This window comes from Girardinichthys multiradiatus, chromosome 23 (assembly GCF_021462225.1).
Source record: "Girardinichthys multiradiatus isolate DD_20200921_A chromosome 23, DD_fGirMul_XY1, whole genome shotgun sequence".
In the NCBI taxonomy this organism is placed as follows: domain Eukaryota; kingdom Metazoa; phylum Chordata; class Actinopteri; order Cyprinodontiformes; family Goodeidae; genus Girardinichthys; species Girardinichthys multiradiatus.
The window spans coordinates 1,322,315-1,339,984 of NC_061815.1; the positions used below are offsets into that span (position 1 = coordinate 1,322,315).

A 17,670-nucleotide genomic window follows, 5' to 3' on the forward strand; every position below is an offset into this window, starting at 1 on the left:
CTCTGACTGGATAAAATCTGCTGGGTTTCCTTAGATAGAAAAACTTTTTATCCAATTTGAATAAATAACTGAATCTGACTGCACTGTTCAATGGTTAGGATTAATTGGAATGTATGTACCTGACTTTTGTTAAGTGCCTTGAGATGACATGTGTTGTGAATTGGCACTATATAAATAAAACTGAATTGAATTAAATCGGTTTACTTTTTTTCTTTCATTTAATATATGTATTTACTTGAGATCTATGCTCTTCTAATCTGCCTCATGACATCGCAGCACGTTGTGTGACAATAAACAGAGCTTGCTTTGCTTGCAGTTACGAAGTAACTCCAGAAGGTGGCAGTGTTGCAACCTTTGGAATTCAGATGAACCCAGAAAGAAAACAAAGACGAAGTCAAGGACCCGCCTTCTCCGGTCATGTGACTGCTTGTGTTGTTTGTGGCCGCGCTTCATGCTCAGTTGGCGGGTCTTCGTAGACAGCTGTCCAACCGCGACTTCAGCACAGCTAAGAGACTCGCGTTTAGCAGATTATATTCAAAATGTCTCACAGGTACAGAGCAACGCGCAGCGACGCTCGTGTCAGCGATCTTAAACACAGGTGCGTTTGAAAGCAGAGGCTTTGGGTTAGTTTGTTTTGCTGGAAAACTGATTTAAATCTTACTGTGCAGTAATGTTCAATAACTTGAACTGAACAAAGGAACTGTTTTCATAGTTTTTCAATGATGTTAAAATAAGCTGGTTAAAAGGGGCAGAACATAACTTGTGTAGCTGCTGTTTAGTTGCTCTATCAACACTATTTCCGACTTGTTTTACATGAAGGAAAATTGTGGGAATAATGAACACAAAATTCCCCTCCTGTGTTGTGTGTAGAATCTGTTTGAACACCAACATTTCCATAATTAATATTAGTAGTCAGCCGGATGAAATCTGTAGATCCCCGCCACTCGGCTTCCGCACACAATGGATAGATGGAGGATCGGAAGAAGGAAGTAAATGGCGGGAGAAGCTTTAAAACCCGCTCATCAGTTTCTGCTAATAATCAGTCAAACCTTCGCTGTTCAAAACCAATGTCCCGCTCTGCTCCTTTGACCTTAATTAAGATTTCTTCCAGCCATGTCAGCATGATGTTTTTTTCTGAAATGATTTTTTTATTTGCTGCTGCTCCTCATTTGTTCTGCAGGAGCTGCCAGTATTGCTACAGATTGTATGAAGATACATTCTCTACGCTGTTTTTTTACTTTCCAATGCTTGTACGAAAATGTTTCATCACAAGGTCAAAGAGTACTAAAATAGTCCCCCTCACTGTTTTAGGAGCAGCGGCCCGTCTCGGTGGTCCCACTGCCGGAAGAGAGGAATAGATGGAAGTCTGCGGACCCACAGTGATGAGGATGTTGATGACGGACTCTCTGACAGCAGACATTCCAGGTAAGACTATATTAGAAACAGAGGTAGTCCAGCATTCTGTCCCAGCCTTATTAAAAAAGCATGTTTTTTTCATTCAAACGTTTATTTATTTGGTGCGGTTCTGGGATGCTCCCCAGTTTCACCACTCCAGAAAGCGCTGGGCCGGTGTCTCGGTGTGGTCGGTCATCTGACTGGGGAAGCCAGGTGGAGAATGAAAAGATGAGACAAGATGTTCATAGAGATATGCAGCGGTAAAAATGCATTTTCAATTTCATCTCACAGCTTTGCTTAAATGTCCACATTATTACTCAGTGTTTGACTTTATGTGCACTCTGTTCAGTTACAGAAGGAGAATACTGAGTGCAGAGGTCAGCCAGAGGGAGAGAAAGGCTTCATCTGGCTCCTCTGGGAGGTAATCATCTTCTAGTCTTCTTTCCCCTACTTTGTAAGCGATGCTGTATGCCATCATAAACAATATCAGTTTGGTGACTGACATCTTGAACATAAATGTTTAAAGCATACAACATTATAGATGCAGGGATCTGTTATAAATAGCAAGATGTGTAAATGCACCATGTTTGTAAAAGAGTTCAAGTAGCTTGTGAAAGTAACTGAGGAGTGAATGAATTAACTATAAATGCAGCAGATATTTAGTCCTCCTTATGACTGCTAATGTTGTGGCTCATTTGTTCTCAGCCAGGTATGCCTTATTTGAGCTGCTGTGGCTCAGCAGGGAACAGGAGTCTGAATGTGTATTTGTGTGTGTGTATATATATATATATATATATATATATATATATATATACAATACAGACGAAAAGTTTGGACACACCTTCTCATTCAAAGAGTTGTCTTTATTTTTATGACTATGAATATTGTAGTTTCACACTGAAGGCATCGAAACTATGAATTAAATCATGTGGAATTATATACTGAACAAAAAAGTGTGAAACAACTGAAAATATGTCTTATATTCTAGGTTCTTCAAAGTAGCCACCTTTTGCTTTGATTACTGCTCCACACACTCTTGGCATTCTGTTGATGAGCTTCAAGAGGTTGTCACCTGAAATGGTTTTCACTTCACAGGTGTGCCCTGTCAAGTTTAATAAGTGGGATTTCAAGTCTTATAAATGGGGTTGGGACCATCAGTTGTGTTGTGCAGGAGGTGGATACAGTACACAGCTGATAGTCCTACTGAATAGACTGTTAGAATTTGTATTATGGCAAGAAAAAAGCAGCAAAGTAAAGAAAAACAAGTGGCCATCATTACTTTAAGAAATGATGGTCAGTCAGTTGGGAAAACTTTGAAAGTGTCCCCAAGTGCAGTCGCAAAAACCATCAAGTGCTACAAAGAAACTGGCTCACATGAGGACCGCCCCAGGAAAGGAAGACCAAGAGTCACCTCTGCTGAGGACGATAAGTTCATCCGAGTCACCAGCCTCAGAAATCGCAGGTTAACAGCAGCTCAGATTAGAGAACAGGTCAATGCCACACAGAGTTCTAGCAGCAGACACATCTCTAGAACAACTGTTAAGAAGAGACTGTGTGAATCAGGCCTTCATGGTAAAATAGCTGCTAGGAAACCACTGCTGAGGACAGGCAACAAGCAGAAGAGACTTGTTTGGGCTAAAGAACACAAGGAATGGACATTAGACCAGTGGAAATCTGTGCTTTGGTCTGATGAGTCCAAGTTTGAGATCTTTGGTTCCAACCACCGTGTCTTTGTGCGGCGCAGAAGAGTTGAACGGATGGACTCTACATGCCTGGTTCCCACCGTGAAGCATGGAGGAGGAGGTGTGATGGTGTGGGGGTGCTTTGCTGGTGACACTGTTGGGGATTTATTCAAAATTGAAGGCATACTGAACCAGCATGGCTACCACAGCATCTTGCAGCGGCATGCTATTCCATCCGGTTTGCGTTTAGTTGGACCATCATTTATTTTTCAACAGGACAATGACCCCAAACACACCTCCAGGCTGTGTAAGGGCTATTTGACCAAGAAGGAGAGTGATGGGGTGCTGCGCCAGATGACCTGGCCTCCACAGTCACCGGACCTGAACCCAATCGAGATGGTTTGGGTTGAGCTGGACCGCAGAGTGAAGGCAAAAGGGCCAACAAGTGCTAAGCATCTCTGGGAACTCCTTCAAGACTGTTGGAAAACCATTTCAGGTGACGACCTCTTGAAGGTCATCAACAGAATGCCAAGAGTGTGTGGAGCAGTAATCAAAGCAAAAGGTGGCTTCTTTGAAGATCCTAGAATATAAGACATATACAGGGGTTGGACAATGAAACTGAAACACCTGGTTTTAGACCACAATAATTTATTAGTATGGTGTAGGGCCTCCTTTTGCAGCTAATACAGCATCAATTCATCTTGGGAATGACATATATAAGTCCTGCACAGTGGTCAGAGGGATTTTAAGCCATTCTTCTTGCAGGATAGTGGCCAGGTCACTACGTGATACTGGTGGAGGAAAACGTTTCCTGACTCGCTCCTCCAAAACACCCCAAAGTGGCTCAATAATATTTAGATCTGGTGACTGTGCAGGCCATGGGAGATGTTTAACTTCACTTTCATGTTCATCAAACCAATCTTTCACCAGTCTTGCTGTGTGTATTGGTGCATTGTCATCCTGATACACGGCACCGCCTTCAGGATACAATGTTTGAACCATTGGATGCACATGGTCCTCAAAAATGGTTCGGTAGTCCTTGGCAGTGACGCGCCCATCTAGCACAAGTATTGGGCCAAGGGAATGCCATGATATGGCAGCCCAAACCATCACTGATCCACCCCCATGCTTCACTCTGGGCATGCAACAGTCTGGGTGGTACGCTTCTTTGGGGCTTCTCCACACCGTAACTCTCCTGGATGTGGGGAAAACAGTAAAGGTGGACTCATCAGAGAACAATACATGTTTCACATTGTCCACAGCCCAAGATTTGTGCTCCTTGCACCATTGAAACCAACGTTTGGCATTGGCATGAGTGACCAAAGGTTTGGCTATAGCAGCCCGGCCGTGTATATTGACCCTGTGGAGCTCCTGATGGACAGTTCTGGAGGAAACAGGAGAGTTGAGGTGCACATTTAATTCTGCCGTGATTTGGGCAGCCGTGGTTTTATGTTTTTTGGATACAATCCGGGTTAGCACCTGAACATCCCTTTCAGACAGCTTCCTCTTGCGTCCACAGTTAATCCTGTTGGATGTGGTTCGTCCTTCTTGGTGGTATGCTGACATTACCCTGGATACCGTGGCTCTTGATACATCACAAAGACTTGCTGTCTTGGTCACAGATGTGCCAGCAAGACGTGCACCAACAATTTGTCCTCTTTTGAACTCTGGTATGTCACCCATAATGTTGTGTGCATTTCAATATTTTGAGTAAAACTGTGCTCTTACCCTGCTAATTGAACCTTCACACTCTGCTCTTACTGGTGCAATGTTCAATCAATGAAGACTGGCTACCAGGCTGGTCCAATTTAGCCATGAAACCTCCCACACTAAAATGACAGGTGTTTCACTTTCATTGATCAACCCCTGTGTGTGTGTGTGTGTGTGTGTGTGTGTGTGTGTGCGTGCTTGTGTGTGTGTGTGTGTGCGTGCTTGTGTGTGTGTGTGTGCGTGCTTGTGTGTGTGTGTGTGTGTGTGTGTGTGTGTGTGCGTGCTTGTGTGTGTGTGTGTGTGTATGGAAATCAATTCAAAAATACTTTATCAATTGTTGTCGTAGCTCATATTATGAAGGTTTCTTCAAAGAGTCGTTGTAGATGCTGATGGTTGTGGGCAGGAAGGATCTCCTGTACCAGTCTGTCTTACAGCAGATCTGAAGAAGCCTCTGACTGAAGACACTCTGTTGTTGTAAGACAGTCTGATGAAGATGATGCTCATATATAAATATATAGTATATATATATTTGTTTTCGATATATAGTGAAACTATTTCAAGCCTTTATTTCTTATATTTTTGATGACAATGGTTTACAGATAATGAGAAGCCAAACTTTTGTGTCACAGAAAATTAGAACATCATGGAAAAGTGTCACACCCTGATCAGCTAGTGAACTAAAGACACCTGCAGAGGATTCATGAGCCTCTTCAACAGGGCTCTCCAACTCCAGCCCTTGGGGCTACAGCAACTTTTCAATACATCCTTTCACACCTGAATCACTTCCCTCATCAACATTCATTCATTCAGCTCTGCAGGCTTGGCAAGAAACCATTCATTTGATTCGGGTGTGTTTTAGCACTGATGCACCTAAACGCTGCTGGATTGTAGCTCATAAGGACTGGAGTTGGAGACCTCTGCTCTAAATGGTCTCTGAGTCCTGCTCATAGGCTACACCATCATGGGGAAGACTGCTGACTGGGCAGATGTCCAGAGGACAGTCATTGACACCCTCCACATTTAGACCATTGCTAAAGAAGCTGGTTGTTCACAGTTCTGCATCCAACATATTTATAGAAAGTTAAGTAGAAGGGAAATGGTGTGTTACCAAAAGGTGCACCAGAAACAAGGATAATCATGGCCTTCAGAGGATTGTCTACGAAACTCCATTCAAGAAAATACATTCAAGGCTGGAGTCAGGTGCATCAAGAGCCATTATGTGCCGAGAAATCCTACACATGGGCTACAAATGTCACATTCCTCACGTCAAGCCACTCCTGGACCAGAGACAATGTCAGAAGCATCTCACCTGGGTGGAGGAGAAAAAGAACTGGACTGCAAATGGTCCAAAGTTCTGTTATCAGAGGAAAGTAAATTCTGCATTTCATTTGGAAATCAAGGCCCCAGAGTCTGGAGGAAGAGTGGAGAGGCACAGAATCCATGTTGCTTGAAGTCCAGTGTGAAGCTTCGACTGTCGGTGATTTGGGGCGCCATGCCATCTGTTACCGGGGGCAGCTACCAGGGAATAGAGCACCTGATGCTTCCTTCTGCTGACAAGCTTCATGGAGAAGCTGATTTGATTTTTCAGCAAGACTTGTGTCCTGGCCAACATTGCCAAAGGACGATGATGTTCCTGTGTTTGATTGGCCAACAAAGTAGCCTGACCCAAACCCCTTAGAAAATGTATGGAGTAAAGATGGAGGAAGATGAGACACCACCCAACAATGCAGATGGCCCAAAGGATGCTATCAAAGCAATCTGGGCTTTCATTACTCCTCAGCAGAACCACAGCCTGATCGTATCCATGCCACACCGAATTGTTGCAGTAATTCATAGAAAAGGAGCTGCAACCAAGTATTGAATGCATAGAAATGAACATATTCAGAAAACTGACATTTGTGTTTTAAGATATCCTTTTTTTTATTCATCTGATATAATATTAGAATTTTGCAACACACAACTGTGGTATCTCATTATCTGTAAACCATGATTGTCAAAATCGTAAGAAATAAAGGCTTGAAATATTTCACTCTATGTAATGAATCTGAGTTTTACTTTCTGGAATAACTGACTAAAAATGTATATATATATATATTTTACGATATTCTAATTGTTTGAGATGTAACGGTGGTCCATCTGAAGCATCAGTATGAAAACCAACATCGCTCATGCTGGTGGCTGAACTTGTTAAAGACACCACACTCGAAAATACGCAAGGTTCAGGCTCCACCTTCTTTGGCCTTGGAGACCAGGGCCCTGTCCCAATACCCACACTACACCCTATGCCCCTCTATGAAGGGTTGAAGTGCGCAGGTTACAAGCGTGCAAAATTGGAGAATTGGGACAGTAGGGGTTATGTCCTCGACCTGCACCGTAACTGCAACATGAAAAAGGGCGGGAACCAGCGCTGTTTTCACAGTCTTGCTGCTAAAAAAACTATTTAAAACTGCAACAAGTAATTGTTTTGAGGAGACGAAAGTGCAGGAAGCGAAGGAGGTTTATACACCAGACTCTCGCTGCACCAGTGTTTGTTTGAAAGATAACTTCAGTGTTATGACCTACTGACTGCCCAGACTCACTCTGAACCCACTGGTTTCTTACAATGTTGAGCCTGGAAAACCAGTAAAAAAAATATATTTGTCGGCTTACTGTCTAAAGTTTACGCAGTTCTTATTCTGATTTGATGGCTGGTTACGGTGACGGTTGTGATTGGTTTTTGCTCAGAACGTCATCTGCAGCAGTGAATTGTGGGTAATATACTTCGGCGAAGTTCGCTTAGATGCGGGCTTTGCCGAAGTGCGGATTAAGAGCACAAATGGGGCGGGGCTAAGGACCAATCTGGAGAATTGGGACACACTACACACTCGAACCCCTCAACGAGAACGCGCAATTCAGGGACACAAGGGTGGAAGTGCGAGTATTGGGACAGGGCCCTGGACTGTTTGTGGGCTCTGTCATCGATTTATCGGCTTCCTGAAGAAACGTTTAAACCCTGCTTGCTTTAAGAACATACAGGTCCTTCTCAAAATATTAGCATATTGTGATAAAGTTCATTATTTTGCATAATGTCATGATGAAAATTTAACATTCATATATTTTAGATTCATTGCACACTAACTGAAATATTTCAAGTCTTTTATTGTCTTAATACGGATGATTTTGGCATACAGCTCATGAAAACCCAAAATTCCTATTTCACAAAATTAGCATATTTCATCCGACCAATAAAAGAAAAGTGTTTTTAATACAAAAAACGTCAACCTTTAAATAATCATGTACAGTTATGCACTCAATACTTGGTCGGGAATCCTTTGGCAGAAATGACTGCTTCAGTGCGGCGTGGCATGGAGGCAATCAGCCTGTGGCACTGCTGAGGTCTTATGGAGGCCCAGGATGCTTCGATAGCGGCCTTTAGCTCATCCAGAGTGTTGGGTCTTGAGTCTCTCAACGTTCTCTTCACAATATCCCACAGATTCTCTATGGGGTTCAAGTCAGGAGAGTTGGCAGGCCAATTGAGCACAGTGATACCATGGTCAGTAAACCATTTACCAGTGGGTTTGGCACTGTGAGCAGGTGCCAAGTCGTGCTGAAAAATGAAATCTTCATCTCCATAAAGCTTTTCAGCAGATGGAAGCATGAAGTGCTCCAAAATCTCCTGATAGCTAGCTGCATTGACCCTGCCCTTGATAAAACACAGTGGACCAACACCAGCAGCTGACACGGCACCCCAGACCATCACTGACTGTGGGTACTTGACACTGGACCTCTGGCATTTTGGCATTTCCTTCTCCCCAGTCTTCCTCCAGACTCTGGCACCTTGATTTCCGAATGACATGCAGAATTTGCTTTCATCCGAAAAAAGTACTTTGGACCACTGAGCAACAGTCCAGTGCTGCTTCTCTGTAGCCCAGTTCAGGCGCTTCTGCCGCTGTTTCTGGTTCAAAAGTGGCTTGACCTGGGGAATGCGGCACCTGTAGCCCATCTCCTGCGCACGCCTGTGCACGGTGGCTCTGGATGTTTCTACTCCAGACTCAGTCCACTGCTTCCGCAGGTCCCCCAAGGTCTGGAATCGGCCCTTCTCCGCAATCTTCCTCAGGGTCCGGTCACCTCTTCTCGTTGTGCAGCGTTTTCTGCCACACTTTTTCCTTCCCACAGACTTCCCACTGAGGTGTCTTGATACAGCACTCTGGGAACAGCCTATTCGTTCAGAAATGTCTTTCTGTGTCTTACCCTCTTGCTTGAGGGTGTCAATAGTGGCCTTCTGGACAGCAGTCAGGTCGGCAGTCTTACACATGATTGGAGTTTTGAGTGATGAACCAGGCTGGGAGTTTTAAAGGCCTCAGGAATCTTTTGCAGGTGTTTAGAGTTAACTCGTTGATTCAGATGGTTAGGTTCATAGCTCGTTTAGAGACCCTTTTAATGATATGCTAATTTTGTGAGATAGGAATTTTGTGTTTTCATGAGCTGTATGCCAAAATCATCCGTATTAAGACAATAAAAGACCTGAAATATTTCAGTTAGTGTGCAATGAATCTAAAATATATGAATGTTAAATTTTCATCATTACATTATGGAAAATAATGAACTTTATCACAATATGCTAATATTTTGAGAAGGACCTGTACACTATGTACCGTAATCCAGAAAAACTAAACCTTTCAGTGACTAGATGAGAGAATAGTGACCTGTGAGAATTGACTGCCTGCTCCTCTAGCTGCCATTCAGCTTCATATCACCAAGGCAGATGTTTCACTAGGACTACACTAAACAGATAATTCACACATCGTTTTCTTGGCCAATGGCAGGTTGGGGTTCTACTTTGAATCCCACTCTGATCCAATCTCTTTCAGGCCGTGGCGGCTTCTTCTTAGCTGACTTTAACCTTTTTCCTCTTGTCTCTGGTAATGGCGTTATACTTGTGTTTTATGTAAAGAAATGTAATTTTCTTCTGACAGTTTGCTCACTAATGTTGATTCCTGTTTAATACATTTATATTGTTTTCATTTTTTTGTTTCAAATTGGAACTCTCAGTTCCTTCACTGTTCTGTCCTGACGTTTGACCATGATCTCACTTTTTCTGAGCTTGCTTCAAATTATCATTTTTAGATTGTTACTTTCTCCTAAGAACAAATATCAGGTTTGTAAAAAAAAAAAAAAAAACTGCTGTTAGTCCATCTGAGGTGCTAACTTTGGGATCTGGAATGAGAAGTCGGTCTGTCAGGTTTCAGTTGTTTGAAGAGAGTGTATCTGTCTGCTGCAGCTGTGATTCCAGAGAGGGCGAAAACATTGAGACTGATGAAGCTGTGTTGATGCGAAGACAAAAACAAATCGGCTACGGCAAGAACACACTGGCCTACGACCGATACATCAAGGAAGTGCCAAAGTTAGTAATTAGTGTATTAGACACTGTAAGCATCATAAAGAAACATCCGAAATAAAATGAAGGTTGAAGTGCTTATATGGCAGACATTGTTGAAACAAACCTTTTCTGTTTTCAGGCACATGCGTCAGCCGGGTGTTCACCCAAAGACTCCCAATAAGTTTAGGAAGTACAGTCGGCGCTCCTGGGATCAGCAGATCAAACTGTGGAGGGTCAAACTGCACGCCTGGGACCCCCCAGCAGAGGGCAGCCAAGAAAACACCCTCAGTGATAACATGTAAGAAAACACTGGTTCTCTAAATATTACTGCTATATTTTGTGGAAGCAAATCGTTACCATATTTCAAATGAAAAAGCATTTTCAGAAATGCTTTTTCATTTTAAGAATGTGGCTGCATTGTTTGACTCATAAATGAAATTAGTAATCAATCATCCTATTTGCATTTTCTTCTTCATGACTGCACATTTTATGCCATAATCAAAAAGAAAACAAAGCAGACATTGCTTTTTCGTTTTCGTGGTCTGCCCGCAAAATACTGCCCAGAACTCGAAAACAAAAAAGCATTCCGAGCTGCGGGCGCAGCAGAGTGACGTCAGCAGCCGCTCTTCCTCAGCTCCCTGCTGACCGAGCTACCCATCTTGTTCAGTAGGGGGCGCTGTGCACGTCTGCATTGCATTACATTGCAAACGTGCGGAGAAATTGATTGAATTGCAGCAGGACCGAGCTCAATTTGTGGCAGTGGCAGGAAGAACTGGTAGTTCTGGTGGCATCCTTATGGCCTGAGACATCCAGCGTGTTTTTAAGCATTTATTTATAATTTTCTGTGAGTGACAATTCAGAATAGCCGCTCATGCTCTATAATAAACCGGCTGTTTGTGCAATAAATCTTCGTCATCCTTTCAACACGTCACACATAGTGCTTTTTATTTTCCATGTCAAGTAAATACCATCACCTTATGTTATGGTTCTAAAGCTGTTTATTAAATAATAATCAATAATGACATCATTATGTAAAGGTAACAATCTACAACAATGACAACCCATTTGCTGATAATCAGCATCAGCTTCCACAAAAACAGCGGCAACCGCATTGGCAAGCTTTTACGGCCGGTCTGGCACCTTCTGGCATCCTCGCGGAATCCCTTGCCACCCTGCGGCAGACTGTGGCAGTTCCGGTGGCAGCTTCGGTGGCGCCACAGTGTGCCACCAGAACTACCAGTTCTTCCTGTCACTGCCACAAATTGAGCTCGGTCCTGCTGCAATTCAATCAATTTCTCGGCACGTTTGCAATGTAATGCAATGCAGACGTGCACAGCGCCCCCTACTGAACAAGATGGGTAGCTCGGTCAGCAGGGAGCTGAGGAAGAGCGGCTGCTGACGTCACTCTGCTGCGCCCGCAGCTCGGAATGCTTTTTTGTTTTCGAGTTCTGGGCAGTATTTTGCGGGCAGACCACGAAAACAAAAAAGCAATGTCTGCTTTGTTTTCTTTTTGATTATGGCATAAAATGTGCAGTCATGAAGAAGAAAATGCAAAGAGGATGATCGATTACTAATTTCATTTATGAGTCAAACAATGCAGCCACATTCTTAAAATGAAAAAGCATTTCTGGAAATGCTTTTTCATTTGAAATATGGTAACGATTTGCTTCCATAATATTTGGCCCTGATGAACAATAGATAGTTCCCGCAAGACTGGACCAGAAGTGACTCCAAAAATGCGGCATGTTGACAGTATACCGGTTAACGGTGTTACATAGGAAAAGCGTTACGAGCAGTTTAACCACAGCTTTTATTCTTTTTTGTTGGTGTTTTTAAGTGAACTTTTTTTTCCATGTGCTGGAATGCGTTGCAGAGACACTTTAGATGTTGTGTTCTTAAAATGGTACAAAGCAAATATTGCTGTAGTCAGTATAGATCAAATGAGGTGGACAAATGCAAAATGTTTGACCCTGCTGTCAGGACTAACACATTGTTAAATACTACGTAATCGTGAGTACTTCAACCCTATAACACACAAACAGTTTTTAGACATTCTGCATTGAAATGAACTTATTCCTAAGGCTTTGGTAGTTGAAGGTATTATTCAAATAAACAAAGCAGAATGTAACACATGTAAGAAATAATTTTCTAATCACAAACAGCTTTACAAGCTACATTAAATGTACAATAATAGTTGAATGGTAAATGGCCTGCACTAACGCTTTATCAAGTCCCCAGTGACCCCAAAGAGCTTTACACTAAATTCAGTCACTCACCCATTCATCCACACCTTCACACCCTGACAGTGGTGAGCCACAGCTGTTGTACTTGTCCTTGTGTGACAGTGGTCCTTTACACTTTCATATCTGTTGTAATAAGAAGGAAGAGTGCATAGTGCACTTATCGGTAGAGAAAAATTAATAATTCAGAGAGTAAAGCACAATACCACTAAATGGTTGGAATATGTCAAATAATGCATTACGCCATGACTCGGATCAGCATTTTTGTTTAGTATTTTATTAATTATAATGCAATATATTTAATTGATTCAATATTAATCATTACTATCACAAAACAGCAACATTTTCCAAATATTGTTCATCAAATTACCATTACCGCATAATCTGATAATGTCCTGGACAAAGCCTAGACCTTTTCACCTTAGTTTCATAGTCTTTTACAGCAATCAGTTTAGTATACTATTGACTGACTTACAGCATCACAGTTTTGTTCTTGTTTGAAACGTTTGAAAATGTCCTTACCGTTAATAGTGAACAGAGCAAACCTGCGCCATATTTGATGGCTAGTGTTTTCCTCTGGATATTACCCAGCCACACTCGTCTACATTTAGTTGCAAAGTTTGCTCACTTTCACTTCTTCTCATTTTCTGTGTGTAATGAAAACTTCTCTTTACTGCTTTATTGTCTTACAATAAACAACAATCATGGTCATCTCACGTGCGACCAAACGAAGTGAAAAGCTACTTCCGTAATATCACGATGATGGCAGAGCACCCAGGTGTAGGGCATGCGATGTCATTTCCAGTAACAGTTTGATCTTTACTGGGTAAAGCTGGTTTATTCTGCTGCAGAAAAACAAAAAGTAATGCAGACAATGTGCTGTCTAGAGGATCCCACAGTATCCCTTACCCTATATAGCATTTTTTAAAATCAATTTTGCAGATCTAAATAAATATGGCAAAATATTTCCAGACTTTCTTTCTTATTCAGAAAAAACTAAATGTCTAGAAATGATAGTAAAGCTAATTATCTTGTAAGTACAGCATAGTTGCTTAGTTATTTTGTGGGTGGCTATTTTCAGTATGATTTTATGTTCATTTTTTATTATTTTTGTTGCACTAGTGGCCTTAATTTGTAAATTGTAATTAAACTGCTAATTCAGAATCAGGGCGTCACAAATTAAACTTTAAACTATTAGTAGTTAAATTTACATTATTAGCTGTAACAATAAAAAGATCCTTCAGCATTGTGATGGCGAGGTTTGAACACATTATAAAACTTGAATAACTACAGCTTTTTTGTTTTAAAGAAAATCCTGAAATAATCTTGAAACTTGAGTCTGGAAGTTTGGGATATTAAAATGGACAATATGCAAAGACCCTGAATCTCCTTCCTGTGGCAGCTTGTCTTGTTCTAATCCTTCATGCATCACCACCCCCACATGGCCATGCTAAGGCCTTACTGTTTTGTTCTTGTAGAGAAGAGCTGGACCTTGAGGATATTGTGGATATTGAGTTGGACTTCCCGGCATTAGCGGATTCTCAGAATGCCTCCACTTCTTTGCCGGTACACAGCTCTTCAGCAGAGGTGAGTTCATGTACCCTGTGTGGTCTGGAAAGTGGTTCAAGTGGTTTCTAAGGCTACATTTACACTGCAGGCAAATGTGACCCAAATTCAACTATTTCATGGCAGTCAGAATGGCCCGATTCCGATCACCTCCCAAAAATCCAAATTGTGCCACTTCCATATATGGTACTAAATTGGATACCTATCAGTGTGACAATATTCTCATTGTATTAGTGCAAACTATTAAGGGGAAGGCAGTTTGGCTTCCATTCTGGAAAACTTTTTTGCTTTGCTATAGCAAAACAGCTGACAAGATGACAGAAGTGTCATCTTGTGAAAAACATTTTAATGAAAACATCTACCTTGGATTCAGTTGTGCAATTATTGGGAAAAGTGGATGATGGATATTTTTACAAGGAAAAACATGGATGTAGTGTGTTGTTTTCAGCAGCAGTCCTGTTGTGTTTGTGCTTTTATTAAATACATTCGCTGCTTCTTTCCACGTCAAACATCCGAGTGTCCATCTTTAAGATGTGTCGCTGAGTCCAGGGTAGATGCATTTCAAATCAAAGTGGGTAGCTCTACCCAATAGTTGGATGTAACAATAGAAACTCTTACTGATAATAACAGCCATGTTTTTCTTTGTGAGGGCCACTGACACATTTTTAGCGAACTCCAAATAAACGAGTTGTGTGCTTTAATAACAGAATAGCTGTCCATATCCATGTATGGAATGTTAAGCTTTCCTAGTCCTGTTGGGTGTAAGCAGAGCTTTAGCTAAAATGCTGATGGTCCAAGCTGGGAACAATTAAACAGACACTGCAAACACCTGGGTCATCATAAACTAGCTTAGCATTAGCTGGTAGGCAACTATTGGCAGGTGAATTAAAAGGATGAAAAGCAAACTTTCTGACCAAAAGAACAGAACTGGTGCATAAAATGGGCCCATTGGCAATCCTACCATCTCTGCAGCACATTCTAATTCTCATAATCTCTAATATACTTTTGACATTCACTGTAGCTGTGTCAGCAACGCCCACCTTGGACATGTTATCAAACCTGATCTGTTGTGCTCTTTTGTCTAGGATCAGGACTGTTCAGCTACTCCAGTTAAAATCCAGAAAACAGAGGAGCCTAACATGGCCTAGGTCTCTAATGAACCACGCATTGGATTCCTGAAGGTTTTCATCTAACAGACTACATCCACAATGTCTGTGACTCTGCGTCTCAAGTTGGAGATGTTTTTGGTTTTTCTGTTTAAAGTTTGCTTGTTCCTAATCGGCAGGTTGAGACCTTTTTACAGATTCATCTGCTCAGGGAGCCTTATTTACAATAAGATTTGACACTTCCAGTTTTAACTAAATTTGTCTCATTTTCATGCCTGAAATCTTGCGCTAACATGAGCACTTGCTACACTAATCAGTGGGCACGAGGAGCATAGGTTTTCTTCTATTCATTTTCACAACGTGGAAGTTTACAGTTTCTCTGATGCGTGTTGCTGTGAGAGGATTCATTTCAGTGAGGAGAGAAAAACAGGGGGGGGGGGGTAAAAAGCTGCAGAACCGAAACCTTTTAATTCAGTTGTTGAATAATTTTTTTTTATGGAGTTGTAACTATGTTTCTTATTGCTGTTGAAGAGTTTAAAATAAAATAAAAAAAACCAGGTGAAAGCTTGTGTGTTTGTCTTTTTATATTTAGATGAATAGGAACTCCGTTAGGAGTATGGAGAACCGATTCTGACAGATTTATAGAGGAATACAAAAATAAATGCTCAATAAATACTGTATATATGCAGGTATGTCCATCTATATTGAAATGGACGAAAGGGACACGAGCGATATAAGAAGAGCTCTGGACTAAAGAATTTGTTAAAAGTTATGATCACTGTACACAGGGGGTTGGGGTTTTCTAAGATTTGGTGTTTTTGGGATTTCTTAGGTTTGAACTGAGCATAATGATAGTAAAATGTATTCAAATTTGTATAAACATTACAATATAAAAAGCAGAAAATGTTTACATAGTTTAAAATCATAGTTTACTTCAGTTTTATTGTTGTATTTGAAAAAAATATGTATTGTCAGATACACATGCATAAATGTATAGATTGCAGGGTTCTCAATGAGTGCTATGAAGAAACTATTTGGTTTAGTTTATAGTTGTTTGTGGTTGATGCTTTTTTTGTGTTTATAAACTCATATTTCTAAGTAATTTCTCATTGTGTTTTTAGGCACTGCACTAGAGTTGGGGTGAGATTCAGTGATCTGGTCCACTGGGTTTTAATGAGACTGATACATGGATATTGACTGTTAGCTTAACAACTTGATCCTGAAATTGTCTCAATATGGTAAAAGGACTGTACTTGTATAGCGCTTTTCTAGTTTTTCCAACCACTCAAAGTGCTTTTACATTACAAGTCAACAATTGACCCTTAGAGACACACACACTTGTGCCAGGCACTTCTATGCAGGGTGTCAGTTCACCAGGGAGACCTAAGCCCATTCGAACCACACTGCCTGCTGAGCCACAGCTGCCCCTTTTGGATGTTTACATCACAAGTACAAAAAGAGTGCAAGTTCCTTATAGGTTTGGCATTTTTGCAGTGTCTAAATCACTGGAAAATAAGAAAGCTAATGATTCTACAACACATATATTTGATTATTTTAGGATGTATAGGTCTAAAGGTCATTCTAGAGTTTCAATAAAGTACTTGAATTCCCATACATTTCTTTACTCCTGTAAGGATTGACAGTTTCTTTCAGGATGCACACAGTACCATTGAGAACTTTATTTTTCTTGTCATCTGCAATTAAAACAGTTTGTATTCATATGAATTATAAAAAATAAAAACATGACATTTTGTGTTATCTGTGCTAGTGTGGCTCTTGTCTGGAAAGTTTACTGTAAAAATTACTCATATATTTCTAATATATATACTTGTTATAAATTACAACTATAGATCTGCCCTAAGTATTTTTGAATCAACACTAAAGACAATTTGTTTGCATTGTGATTCATTAATTATAAGCGTATTAAATTTTATGGTGGTTTTATACATTTTACTGTATCTTAGTTTATTAGCCTGTTATCTTTTATTTTTTATGTCTATTTAAACCGGCTGTTCATAGTTTGTATTGAATAATGGCTTACTCTGCCACAAGTGGGCGTGTTCTGTAGGGGGTTGTGTCTCCCTCTTCGAACGAACACTACATGTTTTGTAGTGTTCGTGGCTGCAGCTGGGTATTATTGGGTAGATTCGATGTATGCAGGCTAATGCTAACCAACCAATAAACAGAAATTGACCTGTGAAGACACAGCCCCTCATTTGCATGACGCAGAAATGTATAAAGGACAAGCAGAAATAAATGGCATTGACAAAATAGACCAAAAAAAAGAGGAAGAAATAGACAGAAAATATTAAAACATACAAAGTTAAATCATAATGGATAATAAAATGATTGCATTCATTTACTGTATTTTTGTTCAGTTGTATGCTAATTTACAGTGAGGAAAATAAGTATTTGAACACCCTGCGGCTTTGCAAGTTCTCCCACTTAGAAAACATAAAGGGGTCTGAAACTTTCATCTTAGGTGCACGTCCACTGTGAGAAACATAATCTAAAAAAAAAACAATGATTTTTTAAATAATTTATTTGTGTGTTACTGCTGCAAATAAGTATTTGAACACCTGCCAATAAGCAAAAATTATGGCCCTCAAAGA

The 17,670-nt window shown here is 40.8% G+C and overlaps 1 protein-coding gene across 3 annotated transcripts; it reads left to right on the forward strand.

The window, feature by feature from the left end:
• The first annotated feature begins 412 nt into the window (after positions 1 to 412).
• LOC124859860 (histone RNA hairpin-binding protein-like) lies at positions 413 to 15,622 on the forward strand. Of its 3 annotated transcripts, none has more exons than XM_047352714.1 (8): positions 413 to 598; positions 1,312 to 1,425; positions 1,542 to 1,655; positions 1,745 to 1,816; positions 10,048 to 10,170; positions 10,286 to 10,444; positions 13,865 to 13,973; positions 15,044 to 15,622. In XM_047352714.1, the coding sequence occupies exons 1-8, from the start codon at positions 540 to 542 to the stop codon at positions 15,098 to 15,100; spliced, it is 807 nt and encodes a 268-aa protein (XP_047208670.1). In that variant the 5' UTR covers positions 413 to 539; the 3' UTR covers positions 15,101 to 15,622. The 3 variants fall into 3 exon arrangements, with proteins under 3 accessions (XP_047208670.1, XP_047208671.1, XP_047208669.1); XM_047352715.1 differs by having other exon boundaries at positions 1,751 to 1,816; positions 15,038 to 15,622; XM_047352713.1 differs by having other exon boundaries at positions 415 to 598; positions 15,038 to 15,622.
• The last annotated feature ends 2,048 nt before the right edge of the window (positions 15,623 to 17,670 follow it).

Bases quoted from the DNA above. Each gene is read 5' to 3' on its own strand.
- LOC124859860 (XM_047352713.1), top strand. From the start codon at position 540: ATGTCTCACAGGTACAGAGCAACGCGCAGCGACGCTCGTGTCAGCGAT. The intron at 1,656-1,744 runs GTAAAAATGCAT...CACTCTGTTCAG, and splicing joins GTTCATAGAGATATGCAGCG to TTACAGAAGGAGAATACTGA. The intron at 10,445-13,864 runs GTAAGAAAACAC...TTGTTCTTGTAG, and splicing joins AACACCCTCAGTGATAACAT to AGAAGAGCTGGACCTTGAGG.